Source organism: Rousettus aegyptiacus, unplaced genomic scaffold (genome assembly GCF_014176215.1).
Source record: "Rousettus aegyptiacus isolate mRouAeg1 unplaced genomic scaffold, mRouAeg1.p scaffold_m13_p_9, whole genome shotgun sequence".
NCBI classification, from domain to species: domain Eukaryota; kingdom Metazoa; phylum Chordata; class Mammalia; order Chiroptera; family Pteropodidae; genus Rousettus; species Rousettus aegyptiacus.
This window is the reverse complement of record NW_023416312.1, coordinates 86,243,735-86,271,164: the sequence shown is the minus strand read 5'-3', so window position 1 is coordinate 86,271,164 and position 27,430 is coordinate 86,243,735. Positions and strand designations below refer to the sequence as shown.

The 27,430-nt window shown below is 35.6% G+C and overlaps 1 protein-coding gene across 5 annotated transcripts in view; it reads right to left on the bottom strand.

Annotated features, from left to right (window-relative positions):
• The window catches only part of FAM122C (family with sequence similarity 122C), a 61,894-nt gene extending 36,694 nt beyond the window's left edge, over nucleotides 1–25,200 (bottom strand). For 2 of the 5 annotated variants that reach the window (XM_016123574.2, XM_036227149.1), the window contains exons 1-3: nucleotides 24,686–25,200; nucleotides 19,559–19,640; nucleotides 4,200–4,256 (exon numbers count right to left, since the gene is read on the bottom strand). In XM_016123574.2, coding sequence (XP_015979060.1) covers nucleotides 4,200–4,256; nucleotides 19,559–19,640; nucleotides 24,686–24,876 — 330 coding nt within the window. In that variant the 5' untranslated portion in view covers nucleotides 24,877–25,200. The remainder of the gene's footprint in view (nucleotides 1–4,199; nucleotides 4,257–19,558; nucleotides 19,641–24,685) is intronic. The other 3 variants (XM_036227148.1, XM_036227147.1, XM_036227146.1) reach the window with 3 other exon arrangements.
• Between the last annotated feature and the right edge of the window lie 2,230 nt (nucleotides 25,201–27,430).

Genomic DNA, 27,430 nt, shown 5'->3' with positions numbered 1-27,430 from the left:
TACTCACCTTTTTGAGGAACCTCTAATCAGTGTTTTAAAACAATGGAATAACAGCACATCTTTTCAGCAAAATGTAATTGTTAGCATAGTTCTTCCATTTAATATTTATGTAGATGTTTTCTTCTAGTGAGAAGCTCAAAGTAATTTGTAATTCACTCAATCAACAAGTAAAGGGCAAGTTATCCCAGAATTAGGACAGAATTTTGCTTATTGTACCTCCCATTGAAAGATGAGAGATTAGCCATCATCAGCTATTTCGAGGGTCATTAGTAAAAGTGAGTTGACCTTTCTATCATTTATATTTTGCCTATTTCCAGAATGAATATGTGATGGCTTACAATGAAACAAGATTGCTAAAATAAGGATAAAAGGTCAAGAACCATTTATCTGTCAAGGGCAAAAAGTATTGGATGCCAGAAACCTAAGTTAAGGAGAGTTGCTGCACTTGAGCACTAAACTTAGTTTCCAACTTTTTAGTGTTGAAGGGGAAAATTGAAATAGTAAGTTGCCCACCTTTGCTTTATGAAGGAAAGTATGCCTGAAAGCTTTTAGTTGCCTAGTGTTGCCAGAGTGCTCAATACATGCTGGTTGAAAGAATGAAACAATTTGTAAACTAAGATCGAATTTAATTTCTCTTAAAACAAGCTAGTGTATTCCTTTAAAGAAGGTCTCTTCATCAAAGAGGCTAGGTACTTAGAAAGTTCCAAGGAAAACTCAAGAATATATCACAAAAATATAATGTCATTGCTTTACTAGACAAAAAAAGCGGTAGCAAAATCCATGACAGACTAACCGTGAAACCTGGCCAGCAGAAGAAAAATCTCATCCTATGTAACAGATGACATCTAAATTGTCCCTTTCATAATTATGCCTTGTACTCCAACTGGTATAATCTGTTCTAAATGGCTTCATCTCACAAAGTTCCCTTACATTTGTGTCTAAATCTAGTTTAATTCATCCAAACAAGGTAAGATAAAAAGAAGATGGTAATATGTGTTACTAAAATTTACATTTGTGAAGATATAAATATTAAGGGGTTGTTGAAATAGAAAGATAATATTTAAGTTGTAAATTTTTTAAATCAATTTTACTTAAGACACTACAGAGAAAGTCAAGTTCTTACCAGGTACCAATGATTTTATATCCTATTTAACAAGTCAGGAAATAAATGTGAAATTACAGAAAAATATACAGTGAGCAGACTTGTTATGGGTTGAATTGTGCCCTCCCCCAAATCCATTTGTTGATGCCCTAACCTCTAGTGTTTCATAATGTAACTTTATTTGGATATAGGATCTTTGTAGAGGTAATCAAGTTCGAATGAAGTCATTATGGTGGACCTTAATCTGACAACGTCCCTATAAAAAAAAGAAATTTGGAGACAGGCATAGGTACAGGGAAAACCATGTGAATATGATTCATGTGACCATGAAGATGGCCATCTATGCGGCAAGTAGAGAAGGCCAGAACAGATCCTTCTCTCATGACCCTCAGAAGGAAGCAACCTTACTGACTTCTTGATCTTGGACTTCCAGCCTCCAGAACTGGGAGACAATCATTTCTGTTGTTTAAGCCCCCCAGTTTGTGGTACTTTGTTATGCAACCCTAGCAAATTGATATACAAACTATTTCTGCCAGGCAGTTATTTACGGTTAGAGCTTTAGGAGATAAGGAACTAAAAGCTGAGTATTTTCAAAACTCTTGAAAAACTAGCTCAATTGTTATTATGAAAGGAAAAGTACATAAAAAAATAATTCCTGAATACTTAGGAATTACTATGTTTAGAAAATTAACTTCCATGCTAAACATTTCACAATATATACATATAACAAATTGCTATATTGTATACCTTAATCTTACACAATGGCATATGTCAATTATATCGCAATAAAGCTAAAGGAAAAAAAATAAATTCCAGCTTGATGTGATGTTTTCAAGCTCTCAAATACCTACAAAACAGCTAACAACCACAGTCTAGAAGATATTGTCCATCAATTGACTAATAGGAAGGGGGCAACTTGAACCATACACATATTCAAATATTGATTCAGAATCTCACTTGGGGCAGTGTGCTTATTTAAAAACAAAAGCACATTTAACAAATTAGTTTATAGGAAATACAGAGAATAAAAGAATATATTAAATAATACCACATGGAAACAGAATCAGAATGCGGGGATTCTATAGGACAAATGGCCTGGTTTCTTCAATAAATAAGTGACATGGAACAAAAACAGAAGGGAAAAAGCTATTTTAAATAAAAGAGGCCTAAGAGATTATGGTTGGAACATGTTTGAATCACTAAAAAAGGCATTTTTGAGAATCAGGAAAATTTTAACATGAACAGGTTATTAGATAACATAAAAGAATAATTTATTTTGTTAGATGTACTGATGGTATTGATTATGTAAAAAAGAAAGTGTTTATGGGTAAAAAGATATCAGAAATTTACTTTAAAGCACCCCCTGCCCCCTAAAATAGAAGGGGCTAGATTAAAAATGATGTATAAAATGTAGATAATACATAAAGCTGGAGATTGAGTACATGGAGGTTATATTTTGTGTCTTAAAAATTTTAATGTAGTGCACCAAGTATGGTGCATATATTAATTCCTTTCATCCTTACTTTCATCCTATTTTACTGAAAAATAAAATAAAATATGAAATGTGAATTTATTAATATTAGAGTGAAAGTTCATGAGGTGAGAACCAGACATTTCTGTTTTATACTTTAAAGGTTAAGTTCAATAGCTTAAAAAAGTCATGATTAAAGAATGCATGTGAAGAAATAAATATGTAACTTAAGATATCTATGAGACCATTATGCTGTTGAAATTAAGCCTTAATTTTCCATGTGATCAGTACCTAGATTGAAAGTTAATGTTATTTCTATTTTCCCATTTCATTCATTTTCTACTTGTGTTTTATTTTAAAGTGTATAATATATATTCTGTCGCTATGGAAATAACTTGCTTTACAATTTATGTTACTAACCAGTTAAATTAATCTTGATTTCAAGTTTCATAATCAAATAGCAACATGGAATCGATTTTCAAATATTGGTCTAATTTAGGGGAAGCAAAAAAAACATACTGTATAGATAAACCAGAGGTCACCTTACCTACTAGATTTAGGTCCTTCCATTAAGAATTTCTAAATAGTTACATACTCACAAAGACAAACAGTAAAAGAATGTTTTCTCTACTAAAAAGTAAAATAATCTTTTTACCATACTTTCTTGCTAGTGGATGATAACCTGGCCTTAGGGAAGCCATGGTGTGAGGAAGAGAGGGAAAGGAAGCAGGAGTTCAAATATCAAAAACTAGGGTCACAAGGTACTTTGTTTTGTGCTGCTGCAACAGGAAAAGGGTAGCTGGAAAAGAATCTAGTAATTTGGGGTAAATCTTAGCTCTAATACTCACTAATTCTGGACATCGTGTAAATTACTAAATTTCTCCCATCTTTAGTTTCTGAACTTATAAGTTTGTTGTGAGATGAAATGAAATCACAGATGTAAAATACCTATTACAGTACTAAGTGAATAATAAGTGCTTCATAACAATTAAGACACCTTGAACAAAAGTCTGCTTGTAGCTGGGTCAAAAAAAAATCTCACCATCTATACTGGAGTGGTGATTTGATTTTTTGAGTTCTGTGGATAATCCTTCGATAATTAAAAGATTTAATTCTGTATTAGGCTTTTGCTGTTAAACACCTACACACATGTGTATGTGCATGCACTCACACACACATGCACAAAACATAAACCAGTAAGGTACAATATGTCCCTGAACTCAGATCTCTAAGAAGTGAACAAAACATGATAACATTAAGGGCATTTTATCTTTCAAAAAATTCTTCATCTGAGGGTTTTAAAAAAAACCATGATAACTAACTATGGTTATTATGAACCAAAGACTTAATTTTTACATACAGCATTCTTTTTCTTTGAGAACCTCAAAAGAAGCTAGATTCAATGTAGAACAGTGTGCAGTCTTTCTGGAAGCTTTGATTTACTAAAATAGTTAATAACCCCAATAAAATTAGGACTCTTTAGTTCTTGTTTGTCTTAGAAAAACTATTCTGGAATTAAAAACTTAATCATATGACCTCACTTAGAATTGCTGAACCATAGGTATTTTCTAAAGAAAAAAATTACTTTTTTAAATGAACAGCTGTCAATTTTTAAAGTCTTCTTACCTGTTTAATTTGATGAAGGCGACGGATAGAAGTGTGAATGGGAGAAGATGGCAAAATCTGAAATTTAAAATGTAAAAGTCGAGCTTGCTTTAATGTTTCTGATTATATCTAAAATTAAGGCAATATTGAATTATATAAATATTTCTTGCCTAATGCATGCTAGCAACAGTGTTAGTTAAGTTTAATATTTAAAAAAATCAAAAATACAATTGAATCTTGACAAAATTTATTGACCAAAAGTCCCTATATATAATCAGCACAGAATAAAATAACTGTTAATATAAGATATATGGGCAGAAGATCAATAGAATGTTTTGTTTATCTCTACCTTTCCTTTTCCAAGGAACTAGATCTTAAAATTACCTCATTTTTTTGCCAGTTTTAGCCCATTACTAAAGCTTAGTGAAAGGCATTACTCAGAAAAAGCTGAAATAGTCATTAAATCAGCAGTTAACTTGCCAAGCATACAAAAGAAACATAAACAAAATAATTCCATCAATTATTTTGGAATCTAACTGGGGAAACCAAACTTGCATAATATGTAATGTCTTAAGGCAATCACTTTCAAGTAGTTCAGCATATTTTACTCTTGTTTACTCAGATGCTTGTTGTCTAGGCAATTTCTCCTTTTCAGAGCTATTTTCTCCTTTTCAGTCTTTTCTCAAGGCTTATGAGGACCCACACAAAAGGGAAATTAAAAATGAAGGGAGTTAAAGCTAAGTGAGAAAATAAAGCTTGAAGATTATCTTTAGAATTCATTTATCCATTCTATCTGTATCTTGGTTAGTTCTTGAAATGCCAAATAATGTATTAACCATATCTTACTTTCACGTTGTATCTTAAGAGCACATTGAGTGCATTCAAAAATATTTAATGAGCACCTACTACATGCTAAAGTACTGTGCCAGGCCCTGAGGATCCAAAGAGAAATAAGGCATTTTCCTGTCCTTGAGAATTTCAAAGTCTAGGTAGGGAAAACTAGGCCACAGGTAAGTGCCAGAACGAGTTATGATTTGTGAAAGTTCAAAGGACAGAAAACTCTGTCCAGGGTCTTGGATAAGTCTTCACAGAGGCTTACAGGAGAAAGTAGGGAATCAGTAGATAGAGAAGAGGAGGGAGGGTATTTCAGAGAGTGAGAAGAGACATTCGGGCAGAGAGGCATGTTTGGGGAACAGAGAGGTTCAGAGTGGTGGATATTTGGTACATGATAGAGCATGGAAAGAAGCAAATTTGGCTGAAACCATTTTGTGGATTTTGGACTTTAGCCTTTAAATCCAATAGGAAACTTAAAACATAGGTCTCTCTGAGTTCTTGAACCTCAAATGTATTTTAAACATGATCATACTTGTTTTAGAAAGATAATCCTAGCAGCATATGTGGGACAAATTGAGGGTGGAGAGAAGAGAGACTAGAAGTAGGTTCACTTGTAGGCCAGGTAAAAGATGGTGAAGGTCTGAATGAAAAAGATAAGGATGAAGAGGAGGTAGATTTGAGAAATGATCAGAAAGAGTGAAAAGAGCTAAAGACTGGCCTGAGGTTTCTAGCTGAAACCTATAGGTGGATGGTGGCCAAAAAAGGCAATAAGAGGAGTGAGTTGGTTAGTGTGGAGAAGATGAGTGCTCAAAAAATATGCGTTGGACAAATGAATGTTTTTATGTAGTAGACTGTCTGAATTTTTATTAGGTTTTAAAATATATCATGAATTTTAAAGGAGCATATTACCCCAGTAGTTGTATTTTGCTTAAGAAAGTGTTAAAATCAGTTTGATTTTTCTAATCACTTGTTAGAAGGTGGAGGAAGCAGCCAAGGTTGAAAAAATAACAACAGAAAATTCATATGTGTATAATTGAAAATTCACTACATATAAATTATATATATATATAATTATATATATAATTAGTGACAATTGCTTCTTTATAATAATTTGCTATCAGAAAAATAGGGCTAACTCTTAAGTATTTCAATATTTATTGAGCCCTTATTATATGTAAGGAACTGCTTTTCTGCTCAGAGGGGAAGGAAAGATTAAAACAAAAAACTAAAAAGCCATAGTTATAACTCTCAGAGACTAGACATGAAAACAAATATTATATGAGAAAAGGAATGAGGCTACATCAAAATAAAAAGTTTTTGTACAGCAAAGGAAACCACCAACAAAACAAAAAGACAACCGATTGTTTGGGAGAAGATATTAGATAATGATATATCTGATAAGGGGTTAATATCCAAAACACATAAAGAACTTATACGACTCAACAACAACAAAAAACAAAGAATCCAATTTAAAAATGGGCAGAAGACCTGAACAGATACTTCTCTAAAGAGAAAATACAGATGGCTAGTAGACATGAAAAGATGCTCAAGGTCACTAACCATCAGAGAAATGCAAATTAAGACCACAATGAGATATCACCTGACACCTGTCAGAATGGCTATCATCAATAAATTGAAAAACAACAAGTGTTGGTGAGGATGCAGAGAAAAGGGAACCCTCATACATTGTAGGCGGGATTGCGAATTGGTATAGCCACTGTGGAAAACAGTCTGGAGGTTTCTCAAAAAATTAAAAATGGATATACCTTTTGCCCCTGGAATTGCACTTCTGACTATTTATCCAAAGAAAACCAAAACACTAATTCGTAAAGATCTATGTACTCCAATATTCATGGCAGCACAATTTACAATAGCCAAGATATGAAAGCAACCTAAATGCCCATCAACAGATGATTGGATAAAGAAATTATGGTTCATATATACAATGAAATATTACTCAGCCATTAAAGAAATGAAATCCTACCATTTGCAACGACATGGATGGACCTAGAGGTTATTATGCTGAGTGGAATAAGTCACACAAAGATAAATACCATATGATTTCACTTATATGTGGAATCTAAGGAACAAAAAGAACAAACTAATCAAAAACAGATTCACAAATATGGTGGATGATATGGTGGAGGGGGGTTGAGGACTGGGGTGAAGGGTTAAAGAAGAACAAATTAGTAGCTGATGCATTGTCACAGGGATGGGGAGCCCGGCAGAGGGAATGCAGTTAGCATTAATATGATGGCTAGGTTGAGGGCCAGGGGAGGGAGGGAGCAATTGGGGGCATCGTTTTATGAACTATATAGAAGTCTAACCAATGTACTGTATACTTGAAACTAATATAAATAAATTTAAAAATATTGTATACTAATTATACTTTAATAAAAAAATTTCAAACTTATATAAAAGGGATATATTGGAAATATGATTTGTTGCCATATGGAATATTGTTTTGAGCATTGTAACTGAGATCTTTCAAGCATCTATATTAAATGTGTAATGGTGATAATGAACCTGGCAAATAATATGTGCTCAAAGAATGGTAACTACTACTACCATTACCACCATTATCACCACCATCATCAAACACTTCTAGAATTCAGTGTTTAATGATCTAAATAACTTAGCAACAACTTGGATTATATGCAGCAGTTATAAAACTAGAGTATCTGTTCCATACTATTCGGCCTTCTTCATTGTTTTTCCCATCTGGTCTTTTACTTTAATTAATTTCAATAGAATTAATTTTTTTTAGAGCAGTTTTTGGTTCACAGCGAAATTTAGTGGAAGGTATAGAGATTTTCCCTGCCCTCACATAAGCATAGCCTCCCCCATCATCAAAAGCTAAACAAAAGTAGTAAATTGTTACAATAGCTGAATATACATTGACACAAAGTCTATAGTTTACATTAGGGTTCACTCTTGGTGTTGTACATTCTATGAGTCTAGACAAATGGATAATGACATGTATCCATCATTACAGTATTGTATCAAGTAATTTCACTGCCATAAATATCCTCTGTGCTCCACCCACTTATCCTGATCTTTTATTTTTTCAACAGAAATTGACTCACTTTTTCATTATAAAGCAATACATGCTCAGTATAAAACATAATTAATAGGGAAAAAATACCAGCATCACTCACCATCCAGAGATGACTATAGTACATATCTCAGTGTTTATTTTTCCCGACCTAGATCCTAGTGCACATACTATTTTGCAGTTTGGGATATATATAAAACTTGATACATTCTGGGTCTGCAACTAGGGATGTTTGCAGCATTCAGCTCCTGGGCTGGCTTCTGTCAAAATGCCCACTGTTCACGAAAATCTGTAAAAACTTAGCTGGGAGAGTGACCACTGTACACCCATAAGTGCATACAGGTCAATCACAGCATACACCAAGTTTTATACTTTGAACACTGAAATGACTATCAAGACTAAAGAAATAGATGAGCCACAGCAACGAAAAGAGAAGGACCAAAAAGGAACTTACATCAGTACTGACACCAGCCTTGTTAGCCACCTGGAGACTGAAAAAAATTGCTCAGTATGAGGCTTCCAAGTTGAAAGCCTCCTCCATGAAGGGGTTGGAGACTGACGAGGATTTCCTCATTGAGATATCTGCTCAAGGACCAACCAGGAGCTGCAGGAAATTAACAGTATACAAGGAAATGTACAAGAGTGATCTGGAGAAGGACATTGTTGACACATCTGGTGACTTTCAGAAGCTGATGTTTGCAAAGGGTAGAAGAGCAGCAGTGGCTCTGTCATTGATTATAAACTGACTGAACCAAGAGTGAAGAGGAAAGAAACTGATGTTCCCAAGTGGATCAGCATCATGAATGAACAGAGGGTGTGTCACCTCCAGGAAGTATTTGAAAGGTACAAGAGCTACAATCTTTATGATTAAGAAGGGGGTCAAAGGAGACCTACTCTAGTGTATTCAGAACAAGCCTCTATTTTTGTGACTCCATCCAGAAAGACAGCAAGAGTGATTATCAGAGAGAGCTGCCATGCCTATGGTGGGGCTCACTGAAACTCCAGCTGGCACAAGCATCCAGTAGTGTTCCTATGTTTTCAGCTAATGGTTCTAGAAAATCAGCCTGAGACTAACAGTCCCCATGTGCCTATCCCTGTAAGGATGATATTAACATTGTCCACGCACTCTCAAACTTATTTTAGTTATGTAAGCATTATCTGGTTTTCCTGGCTAGTCTCTCATTTTAGCCAAAGAAAAGAACAGTCCAAGGCATTAGAAGTAAAACCTATGATGTGAAACACATTGCCTCTTGTGTACTGTGTCATAAACAGATGAATAAACTGAATTTTTATTTTATAAACAAATCAAAAATCACTTAATATATTCCACGCATCTTTCTATGATAAAATTCACCTGCAAAACCATTTTAAAGGCTGAATATTTATTATACTATATGGATGCACTGATAAGAAGCACTCATTATGTGCCAGCCACATCTTATCTCACTCAATTCTCATACCAGCTGCACAACATAGACATTATTATTGTCCTCATTTTAAAGATTAGATAATTGAGTGCCAGAGAAATTGAGCAACTTGCCCAAGGTCATATGGCTAGTAATTCCAAGAACTAGGATTCAAACACAGATAATGAAGGCTCAGTCATTTAACCTATTCCCTGTTGTTAGACATTCATATTGTTGCCACATTTTTGCTTGCTCTTGTAAACAGTGCTGTGATAACAACCTTTAAGCTAATTGTTGCCCACATCCTTAATGAATTATTTAGGGTAAACTCATAGATTTGGAGTTTCTGGGTCACAAGGCTGTTGATACACATTGCCAAACTGCCCTTCAGAAAGCTTATATAAACTTACTTTCTAGCAATGTATGAGAATATCAATTTCCTTGTATCTCTCCAACATTAAATATTACTAGTTAGAACACATTTGTATGGCCATTCTTAAGACATAGAGTAAAATAATCTAATTTCTAAAGCAAGAAAGAAAATATTGTGATTTATCCAGTTTGGGATATTTTCCACCAATGCTCCTCTTTATTAGCAGTGATCACTGAGAAATTGTGCAGTGACATGCACCAAATCTGAAAAATTCAGGTTTCCCTTAAAAAAAATTCTCAAGTATACATATGTGTGTGTGTGAACAAGCAGAATTTTACTATGTTTAACTCATGCTCATATTATCATCATTCAAACACCCAGAAAGTTCACAATATAGAATGTGAAAGACTAAGTGTTATAAGATTTATAATCTGATGAAAAGACATGCTAACTGGAACTTAAATATATACATATACTCTATGTAATTATGAAATTATGAAACTTTAGCTGTATAATAATGATGTTATAAAAAAACAAAGGAAGAGAATTGTATGATGTGGCAAACTATCCTAAACTAATTATGAAAGACTTCCTGGAAGAGATTATTTTTAACTGATAGCTAAGGGATGGGAAAGAACCAGTTTAGTTTTAGACAAAAGCTTAGAATTCCCTATTGGAAAACAACCAGGAAATGTTGAGAAGATTGCCTGACTGAAATTGATGACATCAACAGGATATGTTGTGAAATGTCTGAGGAAGGTAGAATTTGAAATTGAGCTATAGTATGGTAAGCCATAGAAAAGTGTTTAAATTGGACAAACTGTGAATTAAATATTGGACTTGACTGATTTAGTAATAATGTTGAAAATTAATTGTAGATAAGACTTTTGAAGAGAATTCTCCCACAGATTAAGTACTATAGGTGGTGTTAGATAATTTTTCTATATAAAACAAAGAATTAAAATTGAAATGGTTTCCTGAGATGTCAATAAACCTCACTAGTATCTTTCATGTAAATTTCTCATTGAGCCTTTCTCTCTAGGGGGAAAAAGTCCTTGGGAGGAAGCAAGGGTGCCAGCAGCAAGGAGGTGGTGGTGGTGGGTATTGAGGAGGGTGCTGGGCGAAGCTGATTCCCAAGTGTTATCTTCAGTAAAGGAATTAAAATAGAAAAGATCAAGCTTAGTTCCATTTTAAAGAGAGACAATAGAAAACTCCTATTGTAAAGACATTAAATTTGTTAAAAATAATTTAAACTTTACAAGTTTGCTATTTTAACCCATTTCCTACTGTAGTTACAAGAGATAAAACACTTAGAAAATCCTAAATAAAAGTTGTATGCTATGTTTGTGAATGTCTCTGCCTAGTTCCTGAAATGATTTAAGGTGATATAGATTCTGAACATGAATTGAATATTGGCTAGAAAAACAGAGCATAAAGCAGGATTAGGAATGTACACTCTACTGGGTGGGCCAGAAACTGGGTTTAGGGTTTATAGTTGCCAGTGTGAAAAGCAAAACCTAATCAGATAAATATCAGTAGCCATAAAATTAAAACATATTGCTCAAGAAAAGCACAACCATTTCTGACAGGAAGATGAGACATTTCTCCTGCTTATTTTGGAATAGGAGGGGCAAGGATGGAGAAAAGACCTGGCCATACCAAATTCAACAGAAGTTTCAGGAAGAGAATTCCTAGTGGAAAAGTAAGGAACAAGCATGTCAACCTCAGAGTTCTTAGGAATAAAGCAAAGGGGTAATTAGGGGATAAGGGATGGTCCCCATAGTTAGAAGAAATCCTTGGGTTTCTGCTCACCAGAAGTGGGGTGGAATCATTCCCTGATAGTGGTGAAGAAAATATTCGAGGTTAATTAAGAAAATAATTATGGATAATAGATTTTTACAACGTTTGGAAAACAGGCATCTTTATTTGTATGTTAAATGTTATCCATGGTTCTTTAATGCCCCAAATACTGTTTTACTTACATTGAAATACATGAAAAAGAGCATTAATTTTAAAATTTCTAAATTGCGGTAAAATGTTAGAATATAAAATTTACCATCTTAAACATTTTGAAATCTAAAGTTCATTAGTGTTAAGTACATTCACTGTGGAGAGTGGATTGCAATCTGACAAGGTCCTTGCAATCTGTGAGGTCAACCGAAGGTTGCCTCGCCTCAACGAACCCTCCTAAGAATGGGGAAGTAAGAACTGATGGAGAACAATGTGGTGTTGCTCTGAGACAGGGAAGTACGCTCATAGCCGCGAGCAGTTGAAACTGCAAAAGATCATAGCAGGGTGTGGGTTGGGTGATTGTGCAGAAGATGATTTTATCCTAGCCAGCAATTATATGCTCTTGTATAAAAGCAGCTTGTAAAAATAAAACTGCGCCATTGCTCCACCATAAGTGGACAGTGGACGTCCTGATCCCAGCTTTCTGCCTTCTTTCTTTTCTTTATCTCCTGCAGTTCCCACTCAGGTACATTCTCCAGAGCCGCGCTGGATGTGGCAGGATTCATCACTCGCTGGACGCGGCAATTCATATTGTTGTGCAACTAATCTCTATAACTCTTTTCATCTTGTAAAACTGGAACTCTATACCCATTAAACAACACCTCCCCATTCTCCCTTTCCTGCAGCCCCTGGTAACAACCATCATTCTATTTTCTGTCTCTATGAATTTGACTATTCTAGGTTCCTGCAGCACCAATTTTAAGGACAGTCCAGAATGAGATAGGACACTTAAATTTATGGTTCATGATATCACTCAATAATAACTATTTTTTTTCAAAAATGATGTTTCTGTTTTGTAATGTGATATATCAACTAGAAATAAAAACACCTATATTGTTGATGCTTCGTGAAAAACATTCAAGCAATATAGAAATACATAAAGTAGAAGTAAAATTTTTCCTCTAATTCCATGCTTCAGAGATAACTAATAAAAATAGATTGATACATTTCCTTCTGACATCTGTAAATATATATAAAATCATACTATACAAATGATTCTGAACCCTGGGTGAAATTACTAGGTACAAAGGTTAGTGAGGCTGCTGAGGATGGTAGAGTGGAAAGATAGAAGGGACCTGGGTCTCTAATGACATCACTGAGCCACTGGATTAAACAACCCTGGAACCTCCTTTCCTCAAGACTTCTTGAGATAATAAATGTCCCTTACTGTTTAAGTTGCCTCTGATGGATTTTGTTACTTCTGCCAAAAGCATTCTAATTATCACATCACTCTCTTAGATAACTCAGCATATCTATACTGAAGGCAAGTATGTAACTATATAAATCTTATAATAATAATAAAGTGATACTTTCACAAAATAAAAGCATATGTATAATGCTGTTACAGTAATAAAACTTCAATAAAACTTGAATTTCCCATTACCAAATAAGATAAATTGACTTCAATTCTGCCAAACACAATCCATGATATAAGATGGTTTCTTTTAAATATTCATTATATTAAATGGAACCTTATGCAAATCAAGAGCCTAGAATTCCTAAAAAAAAGCCAGGTACATGGTTGCTCTATATATGTATTATTACTAATAAAAACATCTAATATTTATTGAGCATTTAGTATGTGCTAGTGCTGTGCTAAGTGCTTTACACTGATTTTTTTCACATGCTATAAACTTAAAAAAAAACCTGTGGTAAAATATACACAAAATTTACCATCTTAGCCATTTTAAGTGATATTAAATACATTTACATTTCTGTGCTATGTGCTTAAACTTTTTTTTATTTTTCTTTTTTCTTCCAGTTTTTATTGATAGTATTTCACATTGATTAATGTAATCACTACAACAAACCTATGAGGCAGATACTATTACATTCCCATTTTATAGATGAGGGAATTAAGGCATAGAAAGGGTAATTTGCCCCTGAATAACTAAGCTGGTGTGTATGGTGCTATTTATAGGTCCTTACCTCCCAGTCTTTTGTCAACCCAATCCAAGTTGGCTTTGCCTCACCCCAGCCCTCTCTCCATTGAAACTGCTTTCAAATATAAGAAATTTATGAATTTCTCTCTATTTTGGTAACTCAAAGGATACCTTTCAGTCTTTATCATGTCTGACCACTTGACAGAATATGATTTAATACTTTTCCTTGGTTTTTCATGGTACTATTCTCTTCTGAGTCTTCTTCTGGCTCTCTGACCATTCTATCTTAGTCTTCTTTGGTGGAGCCTCCTCTTCTGACTAATGTTTAACTGCTGGTGATCTTTACAGCTTTTTCCTGTACCCTTTTCTCTTCCTTTTTATACTCTTTCTGTAGGTCAAGTCATTTATTCTCATAGCTTTAAATAACAATCTATAGATGATTCCTAAATGTGTGTCTCTAGCCCAGATCTCTATCCTGAGATTCAAACTATTATATCTAACATTTCCATGTAGAGATTCCAGAGAACCTCAAACTTAACATGTCCAAAACTAAACTTGTCTTCCCTTCTAAATCCACTCCTCTTCTGTGGGATCGCCATCCCATCATTAGCCCAAGCCAGATATCTCATAGCCCTCTTTGCCCCCACCATTTCTTACTCTCCATCAAATCTATCACCAATTCATTCTACCTTTTAAATATTTCGTGAATATGATACTGTTCTCCATGCCCACTGCCATCACATTAGTCCGAGTTACTATTAGCAATTTGTCAGGGTTAATGCACTTGCCTCCTATCTGATCTTGCATCTACTTTTGCCCTCTTCCAACCCACTCTGCAGCCTTTTAAAAATGCAAATCTGATCATGTCAATCACAGACTTAAAATTCTTCAATGGCTCCCCACTGACTTTAGGATAAAGTGCAAAATCTTTTTTTTTTAATTTATTAAAATTATTGGTGTGACATTGGTTAATAAAATCAAATAGTTTTCATGTGTACAATTCAATAATACATTATATGTATACTGCATTATGTATTCATCACCCAAAGTTGAATTTCCTTCCTCCACCAAATATTTGACCCGCCTTCCCCATATTCCTCTCCCATCTCCACTGCTAACCACTAATCTGCTGTTCTTGTCTATGAATCTCTGTTTGTCATGTTTGTTTATTACTTTTAATTTTATGTCTCACATATGAGTGAAATCATATGGTTCTCAACTTTTTCTGTCTGACTTATTTCACATAGCATTATGATTTCAAGATTCATCCATGTTGTTGCAAATAGCGGTATTTCATCTTTTCTCATGGCTGAGTATTATTCCATTGTATATGTGTACCATATCTTCTTTATCCACTTATCTTTTATAGGACACTTGGGTTGTTTTGATGTCTTGGCCACTGTGAATAATGTTGCAATTAACATCAAGGTGCATATATCTTTACGGATAAATGTTTTCAAGTTTTTTGGGTAAATGCCCAGAAGAGGGATTGCTGGGCCATATGGTAATTTTATTCCTAGTTTTTTGAGGAACCTCCATACTGTTTTCCATAGTGGCTGCACCAATTTGCATTCCCATTTAGCAGTGTATGAGGATTACTTTTTCCCTACAACCTCTCCAACACTTACTACTTGTCTTGTTGATGACAGCCATTCTAACAGGTATGAGGCGGTATCTCATTGTGATTTTGATTTGCATTTCCCTAACATCTAGTGAGATTGAATGTCTTTTCAAATATTTGTTGGCTACTTGTATAGCTCTCAAGAAGAGTCTGTTAAGCTGTTGTCCATTTTTAAGTGAATTGTTTTTTGTTGTCGTTGAGTTCTATGAGTTCTTACATATTTATTTTCTTTAGCTTTACTTAGAAGGCCCTACGAGATCTTGCACAGTCTACACCTCCAACCTCAACTCTCACCACCTCATCTTTATTTCTACTCTAGCAAGAACACACTTCATTCAAATTCTCTACACTATTCTCTACATACCACACTCTTTTTAAATCTAGGACTTTAAACATGCCATTTTTTACCTTCCAAACTAGCTAACTCCTCAAACTAGGTTAGATCTCCCTGGTAACTAGATCTTGGCATAATACGCAGTAGATTCCTAAAAATATTTGTTGACTTAGCTGAATAGAAAAGAAGACTGGATATGTATGGGGCTTTGATAGACAAGCAAGTGCTCAATAAATACTATTGAATCAGTAAATGGGTGATTTGATAGTGATTTGTTTAAAGAATAATTCTAATTTTTCCCCAATATAATGTTAGTATATTTGTGGTTTGAACAAAAAAAGGGGCTCTAGTTGGTTGTTGACAGACCTGCCTGTGTAGCTGACCTGCCAACCCTGGGGCAACGTGGCCCAGTGATCGGCACATGCTTTTCACTACTTTGGTCAAAGGTAGCCACCTTTATTTAAGGAATCCACATAAAGGATCTGTTTCTCAAACCAGAAATCTTCTATGTGACTGACTTTCCATTAAAAACACAATTACTTAGATTGCTTGCTTGGGCTAGAATGTAAATGGGTCTTTGCCTGAATAAGCCACATATATACTGTTAAACAAAAGTTTTCAATTATCTATATCTTCTCAGTGAACCTGCCCAAAAGATTCTCAATTGACAAGATTGAGCAATAGAAAAAAGCAACTTTTCTTTTTAATGATAACTGTGATCTCTGACCCTGTTTTCTTGCTTTTGCAACTTCCCTGGTGCCTGAAGCATCTAGGAGGCTGGCTCTCAGGCACCTTTATTCAGTCATGCTCTGCCCAAATGGCACCCATGAGTAGGTCAGCTCCCATGGATGTGAAGACAAACCACATAGTCAAGGTGGTGGCTCTGTCCTCTCATCTTCCTAGTTAATGTTATGGGTGGACAATTTTCCAGTAAGCCAGTATTAAATATTTACTTCTGATTCTGTTAACCAGGGTGTGATAATCTGATCAAGGATTCTGTTAACCAGGGTGTGGTGATCTGCTCAGGGATGTGCTGGTGGCTATATAAACTGCCTCTTCTGGGAGCTCAGGGCTGATCTCTTCTAACCCTGCATGGTAGAGAGTCAGTCGCTGGCCAGCTAATAAAGGCTCACAATTCATCTCAATTGGCTCCGTGGGTCTTGGATTTGATGGTACCACAACAGTTAATATTTATTTTCAGCACCCATTTGATGCGGTTTTAACCCTCTACCTATTGCATTGCTGTGACTTGTTGGCCATTATTTGATTTTTGTACTAAAAAATGCATTATTACAGAAATCAGCACACTATTTTTTTTAATCTGGAGAGAAGATATTATGGTGACTGAAAATATGGCGAGGTGTCAAATATAAATGTATAAAAGCCTTCTTGCTGTCCCGTCAGTCATATTACATTCATTTTATACTTGCTGGCAATATTGGAGGTTTCTTTTTTGTTTGTGTAAACTCTAATTTCTATCAAGGTGTCATGAATTTTTTAAATTTAGCATTACATTACAATTGTCTCAGTGTTGGTTAACTAATTTTTGCCAGGGCCATTGTTGATCAAGCAAATAAATTCAATGGTCATTTGAGAAAAGAAAAAGGCACTCTGTAATAAATCTGACAAGTTCAATGACCAAAAGTAACCTCACTGGGTGGTGATCTTTTCATAAATTCTTAACTGGGCAGGTCATGGTGGGTAGTCATGCCCCAGGCCTATGAAAGGTTTATCTTTGCCTTAAGCAAATCCTGTCCATTTTTCTTGTGTATACAGGTTAACACACCTTTAAAATGCCAGAAGTAATCCTCTTTTCCAGACCCCTCAGAGGTATATCCACCCTTAAAGTAGCACATAATCTTGTTTAATTTTTCTTACATTCCCTCCTTAATTCCAAATGTGTAAAAAGAACTGCAAAACTGTCACTCACTGGAGTATTTGAGATCTTTCTTCCCAGCAAGTAATCAGTTTGGCTCAAATAAACTTTTATAAATTTCTCTATAGGTTTGGATGTTTTTTTATGTTGATAGTGGGGATGATACTGAATTTCATTCTATGAAGAGGAATATATAGTTTTAAGATTAGGAGGAAATATTTTAAAATGGGTTCCAAGCTATAACGTTTCACTAAAATATGTTCTATAGATTCCATCACATAAAGAAAAATCATGTAAGAGAAATCTATGAAAAGTTGTATGTTGACAAATTAGATAATCTAGATGAAATGCACAAATTCCTAAAAATACAAAAATTACCAACTGATTCAAGAGGAAATAGAAAATCTCAACATACCTGTAGCTAAGGTAGGAGTTACACTAGGGTCCCTCCCCAGTGCAGCCAAAATGAGAAGCAGCTTTAAAACAATAGCCTTGACTTAACTGTAGGACCTGACACAACAATAAGGAAATGACAGAGAAATTCCCCAACATAGGCATGTGCAGAAAGACAGCTGGTGTGACCGCGAATTAACTTCTGCTTCATTATGCTATCATTATAATAAATTTACATTGTGATTTTGACCCACCCTTATGGGCAAAACAATTGCATTATGGGTATATGCATGCTCGAAGATAAGAAGGTTATGTATCTGTCAATCAAGGCTTGCAGGGGTTGGGCTATGGTGACAGTGGGAGGACCAAAGCCTTGATGGCTTAATAAAAGAGCCCAAAACAGGAGGCTTTGGGGCTGATCTCTCTTGGCAGCCCACTCTCCCTTCTGAGAGTGTATTTTATCTTCAGGGTTGACTTCTCTTAACAGCCTACTCTCTCATCTGAGAAGTGTACTTTTGCTTTCAATAAAACTAGCTTGCTTACAAATCTTCTGGGCATCTCCCTTAATTCGTTGTCACCTGACACCAAGAACCAAGGACCAGGAGTTTCAGAACTCCCCAGAATCAGTAACAAAACAAGTCCTGTAAAGAGCTAGAATCTGTTTCAAAAACCTACCAAAGAAAAATCTAGGACCAGATGGTTTTACTGGTGAATTCTACTAAACATTTAAAGAATCAACACCAATCCTACTCAAACTCTTCCAAAAATAGAAAAATAGGAACATTTCCTAACACATTCTAAGAGGTTAGCATTACCCTGATACCAAAGCCAGCAAAGATAACACAAGAAAACTATGGACTAATATCCCTTATGAATACGATGGAAAAATTCTCAACAAAAAAATAGCAAACTGAATCCAATAGCACATTAGAAAGATTATACACCAGGACCAAGTAGAATTTATCCCAGGAATGCAAAGGTGGTTCAACTTAAGAAAATCAGTGCAATACGACCAATATTAACAGAATCTCAATAGATGCACGAAAAAGCATTTGAAACAATTCAACACCCTTTCATGATAAAAATACTCAGCAAAGAGCAAATGACAAGATTTTTTTCTTTTAGAAACTTCTGCAACATGATAAATGGCATTTAACAAAACAGCTAATATACTCAATGATGAAAGACTGAAAATTTCACAGTGATGATCAGAAACAAGACAAAGATGTGGGCTTTTTGAAACAAGAGAGAGGTGGTGGTCGATCAACATTGTGAATGCATTAAATGCTCCTGAATTGTATACTTTAAAAGTGTTAACTGTATGTTATGTGAATTTCACCTCAATAAAAAGATTCATTATATGAAATAAGTATTATAAGAATTATAATTAAGAGATTAATGTTTATAGCAATGTTTCTTGAAGTGAGAACTTGTTAGAAATGTAAATTCTCAGGCCCCACTCCAGACTTCTTTAATCAGAAACTTGGGTTGAGAGTCAGTAGTCTGTTTTAACGAGCACACTCAAGTTTGAGAACCACCAGTTAAGGCCAAGAGCACAATCTTTGCTAGTGAGGCTGCTATAAGCATTTTCTTACCGGACAGTTTCGTGTCCTAAATGTTGTACTGTTTCCTCTGGCTCCTAATGTGTCAGCTTGGAACACCTGTGAATTATCATCACTAAGAAGAAAAAGAAAACACTTGTCACTTACAAAATTTTTTTAAAGAAATAAGTTCAAATACTTAAACACCCATACACACATGCACACACACATATACACAAAACTTTAGTCGGCTGAGCCTAAACAAGGGTCCATATAAGGTAAGGAATTCTCAAGCATGCCACTTTACCTGTAGTCATGCTACCAAGAACAAATATAATTTATTGTGGCCTTGAATACATAATTTTCTGCGTAAACCTGTAACTGATTTAAATTTATGATTAGAACTACAATGTGCTAGTACCAATTCCCTCTTAACTCCCAAACTTTCATACTAACAAGATGGGTAACCAGTAGCAGGAATTGATAGAACAGATATTTTCAATCATGTTTCATTTGGCCTGTTCAGTGTTTTGTTTTTGAATTAGTTGTGCACATTTCAAACACTGAGAGAGCTCACATAAATAATCCATATTCTAGATTTCTGGTTTCTACTGAACATTTGCAAGATGGGTCACATTCCCACTTGGCAACAATGATATGAAGCTGAGTGGCTGCTGCCTGCTGAAGATGGCGCTTCTGTCCTCGGCTTTCACAGTGCCCACCTAGCCGGCCCCAACCCTATTTGGGACCCTGCAGAAGTTATATTTTCTGGTCTTCTTTTTGTTATAACTTTTTATTTTCAAATAGTTTAAGACTCACAAGAAGTTGCGAAAAGAATACAGAAGTTTCCTGTACCTTTCATCCAGGTTTCCCTAATGATAATAAAAAATCATCTTTAACATTTTCTTTTTTGCCCCCTAAATCCAATCAGGTGCCAAGTCTTCTAGGTTTTATTTTTATGATCTTACTAATATCCATTTTACTTTTATTCAGTCTCCTTGCCCCAAACCAATTCCAAGCTATTTTACTTTTCCACAGACCCTGCAATAGTCTAATTAGTCACCTTCCTAGAGAATAGCTTGCTCTCCTGCTCACAGCTTTCTATGACTCTGAATTGCCTGCCGAATTCAGTTACCTACTATGACATTCAAGGCCTTCCACAATTTAGCTTCAAACTTTTGGGTTTCATAGACTACTAAAATTTCAAAAACAAAATCTTGGCACAAACATATGGTGGTTACCATTTTCTTTGGTCAAGTAAGGACATTTAAAAAAAATCTCACCATCTACCAACACCATTGTTTCATTTATAAAAGGACATTTTGATAGTAAAAAAAAAAGTAGGAATAGAAATCTCAGAGTAAGGTATAGTCCTGCCCAAGAAAGGACGATCAGCAACTATATAGCAACGTATTTAAGTATGCTGGTACTTAACTTCCTTAAAACTATGAATTGGTGAAAATGTCACCCAGGACCAGCAATGGTCAGCAGATGAACATTTGGGAGCGAGTGATACAGACAGAGTCGACCAGCTTTCTGGAATACATCTATGCTTTTCTGTCTCCAAGCCTGTTCCATATACTTAGAAGCTGTCCTAGTGCTCTAGTCCCCTCTCTTCCAGTCTGTATCTTATTAATCTGTTAGGGTGCATCTCAAATACCACCTCTCCAAGAACCCTTTCCTTATCCCTCACCAATTATGCTGTCATTTCTTATTCCTTTCATCGAATTCCCCTAACACTTTTTTTCCCTCCCCAAGCACAGATCTAACTCCACCATATGTTTAAGGCCTTTGTGTATTGATTTTTCCTATTAAATTAAAACCTCATTGAGCCTTGAGGTACATTTTGCAGCATGGTAATTTTCATTTAGCAGGCAGTGAACTCAACACTTTATGAGAGAATATATGTGCGGGTCTAATTTTACTGCCTTTCCCAGTCATTTTCCTTATAGGAGTATATTCTAGAAGTCACTTATGAGGAAGTTAGGAAGATGCTAATGAGTTACACATTTCTACTATCTTTTGTTGGGTGGGGGGAGTAATTCTTAAGGCTGGCAATTATGTTCTCTCTAAATTTTTGCCTGCCAATTTTATTTAATAAGACTACAACTAAAAGAAATCAAGGCAGTATATACTTCAATTGGTATGAGTCACTCAACATTTCATAAAATCCTAGGTGATATCTGGAACTGAGATAAGTGCTATACTTACAACTTGGAAAAAGTGACGATAATGTAGCTAGATAGATGTTTAATGCTCCACATCAAATGATCAGTAAGCAGCTCTGTATAAACTACAATATATTTATGTCAATTGTATTCCCAAAGCAATCATTCTTCATGGCCACTATTCTTCTTCCAGGTTTGTAAGAGTTTACTAAATCAGATCGTTGGCAAAGTTTTTCTACAAAGAGCCAACAGTGAATACTTTGGGCTTTGTGAACTATACAATCTCTGTTGCAACTACTCAACTGTGTCATTGTAGTGGGAAAGTGGCCATGAACATTAAGTAAACAAATAGGCGTGGCTATGTCCCAATAAAACTTTATTTAAAAAACAAAGTGGCAGGCTGGATTTGGCCCATGGGCAGTAGTTTGACTTTGAGGCAAAAACTGTTTAAATGCAGCATCAGGCTAGAGGTATTTAAAAAGGGAAGGCACTGGCAAAAAATCCAAGAACTTAATCTCTAATTCTAGTAAGAGCCAGAGAAGTTGAAGAGAAAAATGACTATCTTTAAATAAAGTTATTGATGCCAGTAGTGAAGTCAGCCAACTAGAGGGCTAAAGAGTACAGTGAACCAAGAGGTTCAAAACTTTTGGCATTGGTATTTTTATTAATATAAGATGTACACAAAACAGTGCAGAGACTTCTTAAAAACAATAACACTTGTACTAAAGAGTTGAAATTTAATGAACAAATTCTGCAAATGCTGGTGCAAGAGAGATTGAATCTTTATGTACAGGAAACATCAAGCAAAATTGGAAAATTACCTGAAAGAAGTGCAATGATATTTAGCGAGCTGTGAAAGAGGCAAGGCAATAAGTAAGTATTAGAGACCCAGCTAAGGAAAGGTGAGAAAAGTGCAGTGTACATGTGCAACTGAAAAGAACTGAGGCGAATATGAATTCAACTAAGGCTATTTCATTCTACTGTTTTTCCTTCAGTGTAACTTTTCTGACCACACCCTAAACTTGCCACAACAGCACAAAATATGCCCTCAGATCATTTGGATGAGTTTCCTGACCTCAGGCATGTCATATAACATTCCTATCATTTCTTTTTCATAAACAAGAGGCTCTGGACTTGATCTACTTTGTGGTTTCTTTAACTTAAACTCCTACTAGATAAAGATGCAATTACCCCACACCCTTCTGTACAAATTTCACTTCATACATCAGGATCTTGAGCTATGGAATTCAACACTGCAACTATGCTCTAATAATGATAAAAATAAAAATTTCAAATCCTTTGCAGAACAAAGCAAAGCATGAGTGGATAACTCTGATCACTCTCTTTGCTTCCAGAACTTTTAGGATTGGGGAAGGTGGCCTGCACCTCCAACACTTATGAAACAGGACCCACATGTTCCTTCAAGTATATATCTTCTATCATCTATTGGCAACTTGATTTTTTCATTTCATAAGTCTTCCAATAAAACCAAGATTCTCCAAAAGTGCTTTCTCCTACTAGCAGAATGGGTCAATAATTCATTTATTTGCACAATGGGATTAGAGTAAAATCCTGAATTTATAGGATATTCTTTGTCTCAGCACAACATGCAGAGGTGCCCCTGACTTATTTTTCTATCTGCCTATTAAAAATGGGAATGTATTATTTTTTGGTCAGTATGTTTGCTTTTTATTTTGTAACTTTTACCTCAAATGACCAGAAAACTGAATTTCTTTAATTGGTTTAGCTGTTGATTAATAGTGGACAGAGCGCTAGCTTAGAGTCAGGAGACAGATTCTTAGTATTGGCTCTACTACTATGCCATTTTAGAGATTTATGAATTTATGGGTCTTGGTTTCCTCATACGTTAAACCAAGATGGTAGACCTGGTCTTTGAGTTCATGTTTAATGGTTGTGATTTATAACTATCAGTTAGTATGATGCCAGCAAAAGGGGGGAGCAAAGTTAATAATATGTAGTGAACACACTTTTCAGACATTTTTACAATATTGAGAAAACTTTATGATGCTGGGATGTGAGATTCGAGATCTCACTTTAAAATTCTATTTTAAGAAATAATAAGCTTGAGTCATACCAGACCTTTGCATATGTGCAGGAAATACTGTTAACTCTCATTTAGGGTAGTGTTTCTAAGTCATGTACATTTTTCATTATGAGCCCTCAATGAGCCTTTTAATTTTATTCTTAAAGTTTTTTTCTCTTTTTAAATTTTTATTTATTTGTTTATCCCCCCCTTTGTCTACCTCCCCCTTTTTCCCTCCTCCCCTACTCTTGGGTAACCACTCGTGCATTGTCCATGTCCATGAGCAATGAGCCTTTTTAGACATTTCTCCCCCAATCACTCTCCCTTGAAAATCTCCACAAAATTTCCATATGCTTTATATATAGAAAGAGTTATATATTTTTTCACGCTCTCAAAGAACCACATTGGGGACAATATCAGCTATTGAGAATGCAAAATTTAGGAGATGAACTTTCTGCAATACTTAAATATTTTGTTCAAATAAAACTAGGTATAAAAAAGGTCCGAGTTGATTTGCTTGACAACTATGCTTGAGGTGAAGGTCTGAGGTGACAAAGCAGCTGACAGAATGGCAAAAATTACTGTCCTCACAGAAGATGTGGAAGTGAGGGTGGAGAGTGTTGGGTTTCTTTAAAGGAGTGTACAAGGAATGGGGCGAAGTTAGAAAAAGTGCTCCGCAACAATGAGTTGCTGCTTTCGGGTGTTGGTGGAATGTCAAAAGAGGACGTATAGGTAGGTGCATATATACGTGTCAACCTCAGGGTGGGTGTGTGCTCTCTCTCTGGCTAATCCGTCCCACCTCTCCCATCCCCCTGGGCGGAGGGATGGGATCTCTGGAACCCAAAAACAAAGGAGATGCCTGCAGAACCTCGATGAATGAAGGGATATGACTGCTTCCGGAACTCACTGTCCCCAATTCTTGCCACCCACCTCCCTGCTTGCCTCCTCCAGTATCTTAATCCTGCTCACCCAAGCCCACTGAGCAAAGGGGCGCTGTTGAATCGTCTCAGGATGTTGCCGTCAGCGGTAGTTGAACTCGGCTGCAGCTCCAAGTCTAGCTCCATTTTCTCCTGTGCCATATCCGTGTTGAGGAAGAAGCTACTGTTTAGGTCTAAGTTCTCAAGGTTTTCTGGCTCCCATTCACAAAAGGACAAGTCCATTTGGTGAGATAATATAGGGAGGGAGAAAAGGGGGAAAAAGAGAAGAGAGGAGGAAGCTCTTAGACAAGAAAGGCGCTCATTTTTGCAGCCCTACCAACCCTAACATCAGTGGGCACAAAGTGGGGCAGGACTGGCTCTGAACCGCCTACCCACCAAGCTCGGGTCCCCTAGCGCTGAGACCTTCCACCTCCAACCTTATGATGAAAATGAGGAATTTATCTTAGTCACTTCCGCGAATATTTCTCCTTTATCTCTCTCAGCTAAGGGTATGCCAGGTAAACCTTTCGGGTTAAAGCAAAGACTATACAACTAACGGTCTGGCAGAATCCCTTGGGCACCGCCCCTCTGCGCATGCGCTCCGTGTTCGGCGCACCAGTGTACGCTTATACGCAAGCAATGAGCATTATTGCGTGTACCTTGGTCAGTCTAGGCAACGGGCGCACGCGCATTCAAGGAGCCACCTTTTTTGCCAAGCTCGGTCCACCCCTTTCTTCCTAGTGCAAATTCACTGAGATCGTTCCTTTTCTCCTAGTTAACCGTGAAATGGTTTCATTAACCATTATTTAGGAAACAAAGGGTGGGGGAGGAGTAAGGTGTATGGGAGAGACGTTCTTTCTGCCCTATGTCTCTCAATTTTCTCAATTTTGGTTAACCCATTAACCTCATATGACTGAAGCCAACAAACTTGTTACCTCCCAAGACTAATTTTTTCCATCCTGTTACACTAGACACACTATACCTTTGTAATTTGTAAAAAGCTAAAGCCTGGGGGGAAAAAACATAACCACTCCTAAGAGCTTAGAGGCCACCTGCTCCCAAAGGGTCCTATTTGGGCGCTATCTCAATTGAATCAATTGTGCAGATGGATCATTGTTTTCCATATAGCTTCATTATTTTTTTTACCATAATGATACAGTGTATTTTACATTGAATAAACTATAGCTCCTCAAAACTATATTCACCTAAGAAAAAGATGTAAGTTAAAGCAGGGAGGCTTATTTTTTAAAAACAAATATCTCAGAATTTAGGATCCATCTAATCAGTGTTTCTATTTAACGATGTTGCCATAGCTCAAAATATTTTAGGAAGTACCCTTTTAGAATTTTTTACTATCAGTTAATGAGCTTTAATTTTGTAAAATCACGCATTTTAGGAACCATATAGAGAACTGGCAGAGAATGCAAGCGAAACTAGTGAAATGGGAGTTATTAATTAAAAGTCATAACATGGCATAGCACTTTACAGTTTAAAAATTGTTTTCACATACTTATCTCAATTGGATCAGTCATTAAACCTGCTCAACTAATCAGTGGTGAACTTAAAATGATATTGTCTTTATATAGTTCCTGACATGTTATGACATAAAAGATAATAATAATTCTTCCTTCATTCTGAGAATAGAATAAGAAAAGCTTAATTATATTAGGCAGAATTAGGTTACCTAAATTCTAGACATGAGAACGATTTGAAGTCATCATTCCAATGTAAGATAGATTAAAAATAGCCACCATTTTGGCGACACTCTGTGCTAGGTACTGTCCTAAGCACTTTAGATATATGGTTGCATTTAACGCTTACAGTAACTTTTTGAGGTAGGCACCATCACAATACCCATTTTTCAAAGGAGAAAATCGAAGCCCATAGGGGTTACTCAAATTACTACTGCTAAGTTTCAAAGCTAAGATTCTTCTGCGCTTCTATTTAAGTGAAAAGACAGACAAGGTACCTCTGGATATTTCCCTGGACCATATTTCTGTACATATAAGCACTTGATAAATACTTATTGTTTTACGAATAAATGCAGGTTTAATAATCCATCCTTCACAGGTATCTTATAAAGTAGGTAAATCATTTCTATTCTACAGTTGATAAAACTCCAGAGACATTAATAGCACATAATCAGGTAGCAGTAGAATCTAAGCTGGTACAAAGATCTCCTGAAAGCCACTGTTAAAGTTCCCAAGGTACTTAAATGTTTATGAAAAATGGCAGCTAAAGATGAGTAAAGCCAAGGTGTATGCAGGAGGCAGAGGTTAAATACGGAATAGTGGGTAAAAAACAAACTGAATAGTAGGAAAATACAGAGTATACCAGAAAACAAATAGATCTTACCTCCACTGTACAGCTCATTTTATTTTTCAAAGTTCGTTAATATTGTTGGCAGGTAATAAAGTCTAATGGATATATTTTGAATGAATAGACAAAATCTTATGCCTAAGCATTACAGATAACTGATTAAAAAAATCTAAGTACAATAACACTAAGAAAATAGGCATAATAAAACAAGGAAAAAGCAACTAAGACTGTTTCTAGAAAAGGGATAGTAATATGAAATGACTAAATATATGAGATGGATAAGTTTCTACTTATTACCAAAGAGGAGGAATTCTCTCTAAAGTGCAGCTACATGTCAGGAACTGAAAACCCGTAAAGATAGAGACCAGACTCAGTACATATACAAGTTGGCATGTCAAAAGGAACAAGTAAAACAAAAACAAAGAATTTTGTACGCTGTAGTGGCAAACACAACATTTAAAGAAATTTTAACTTTTTC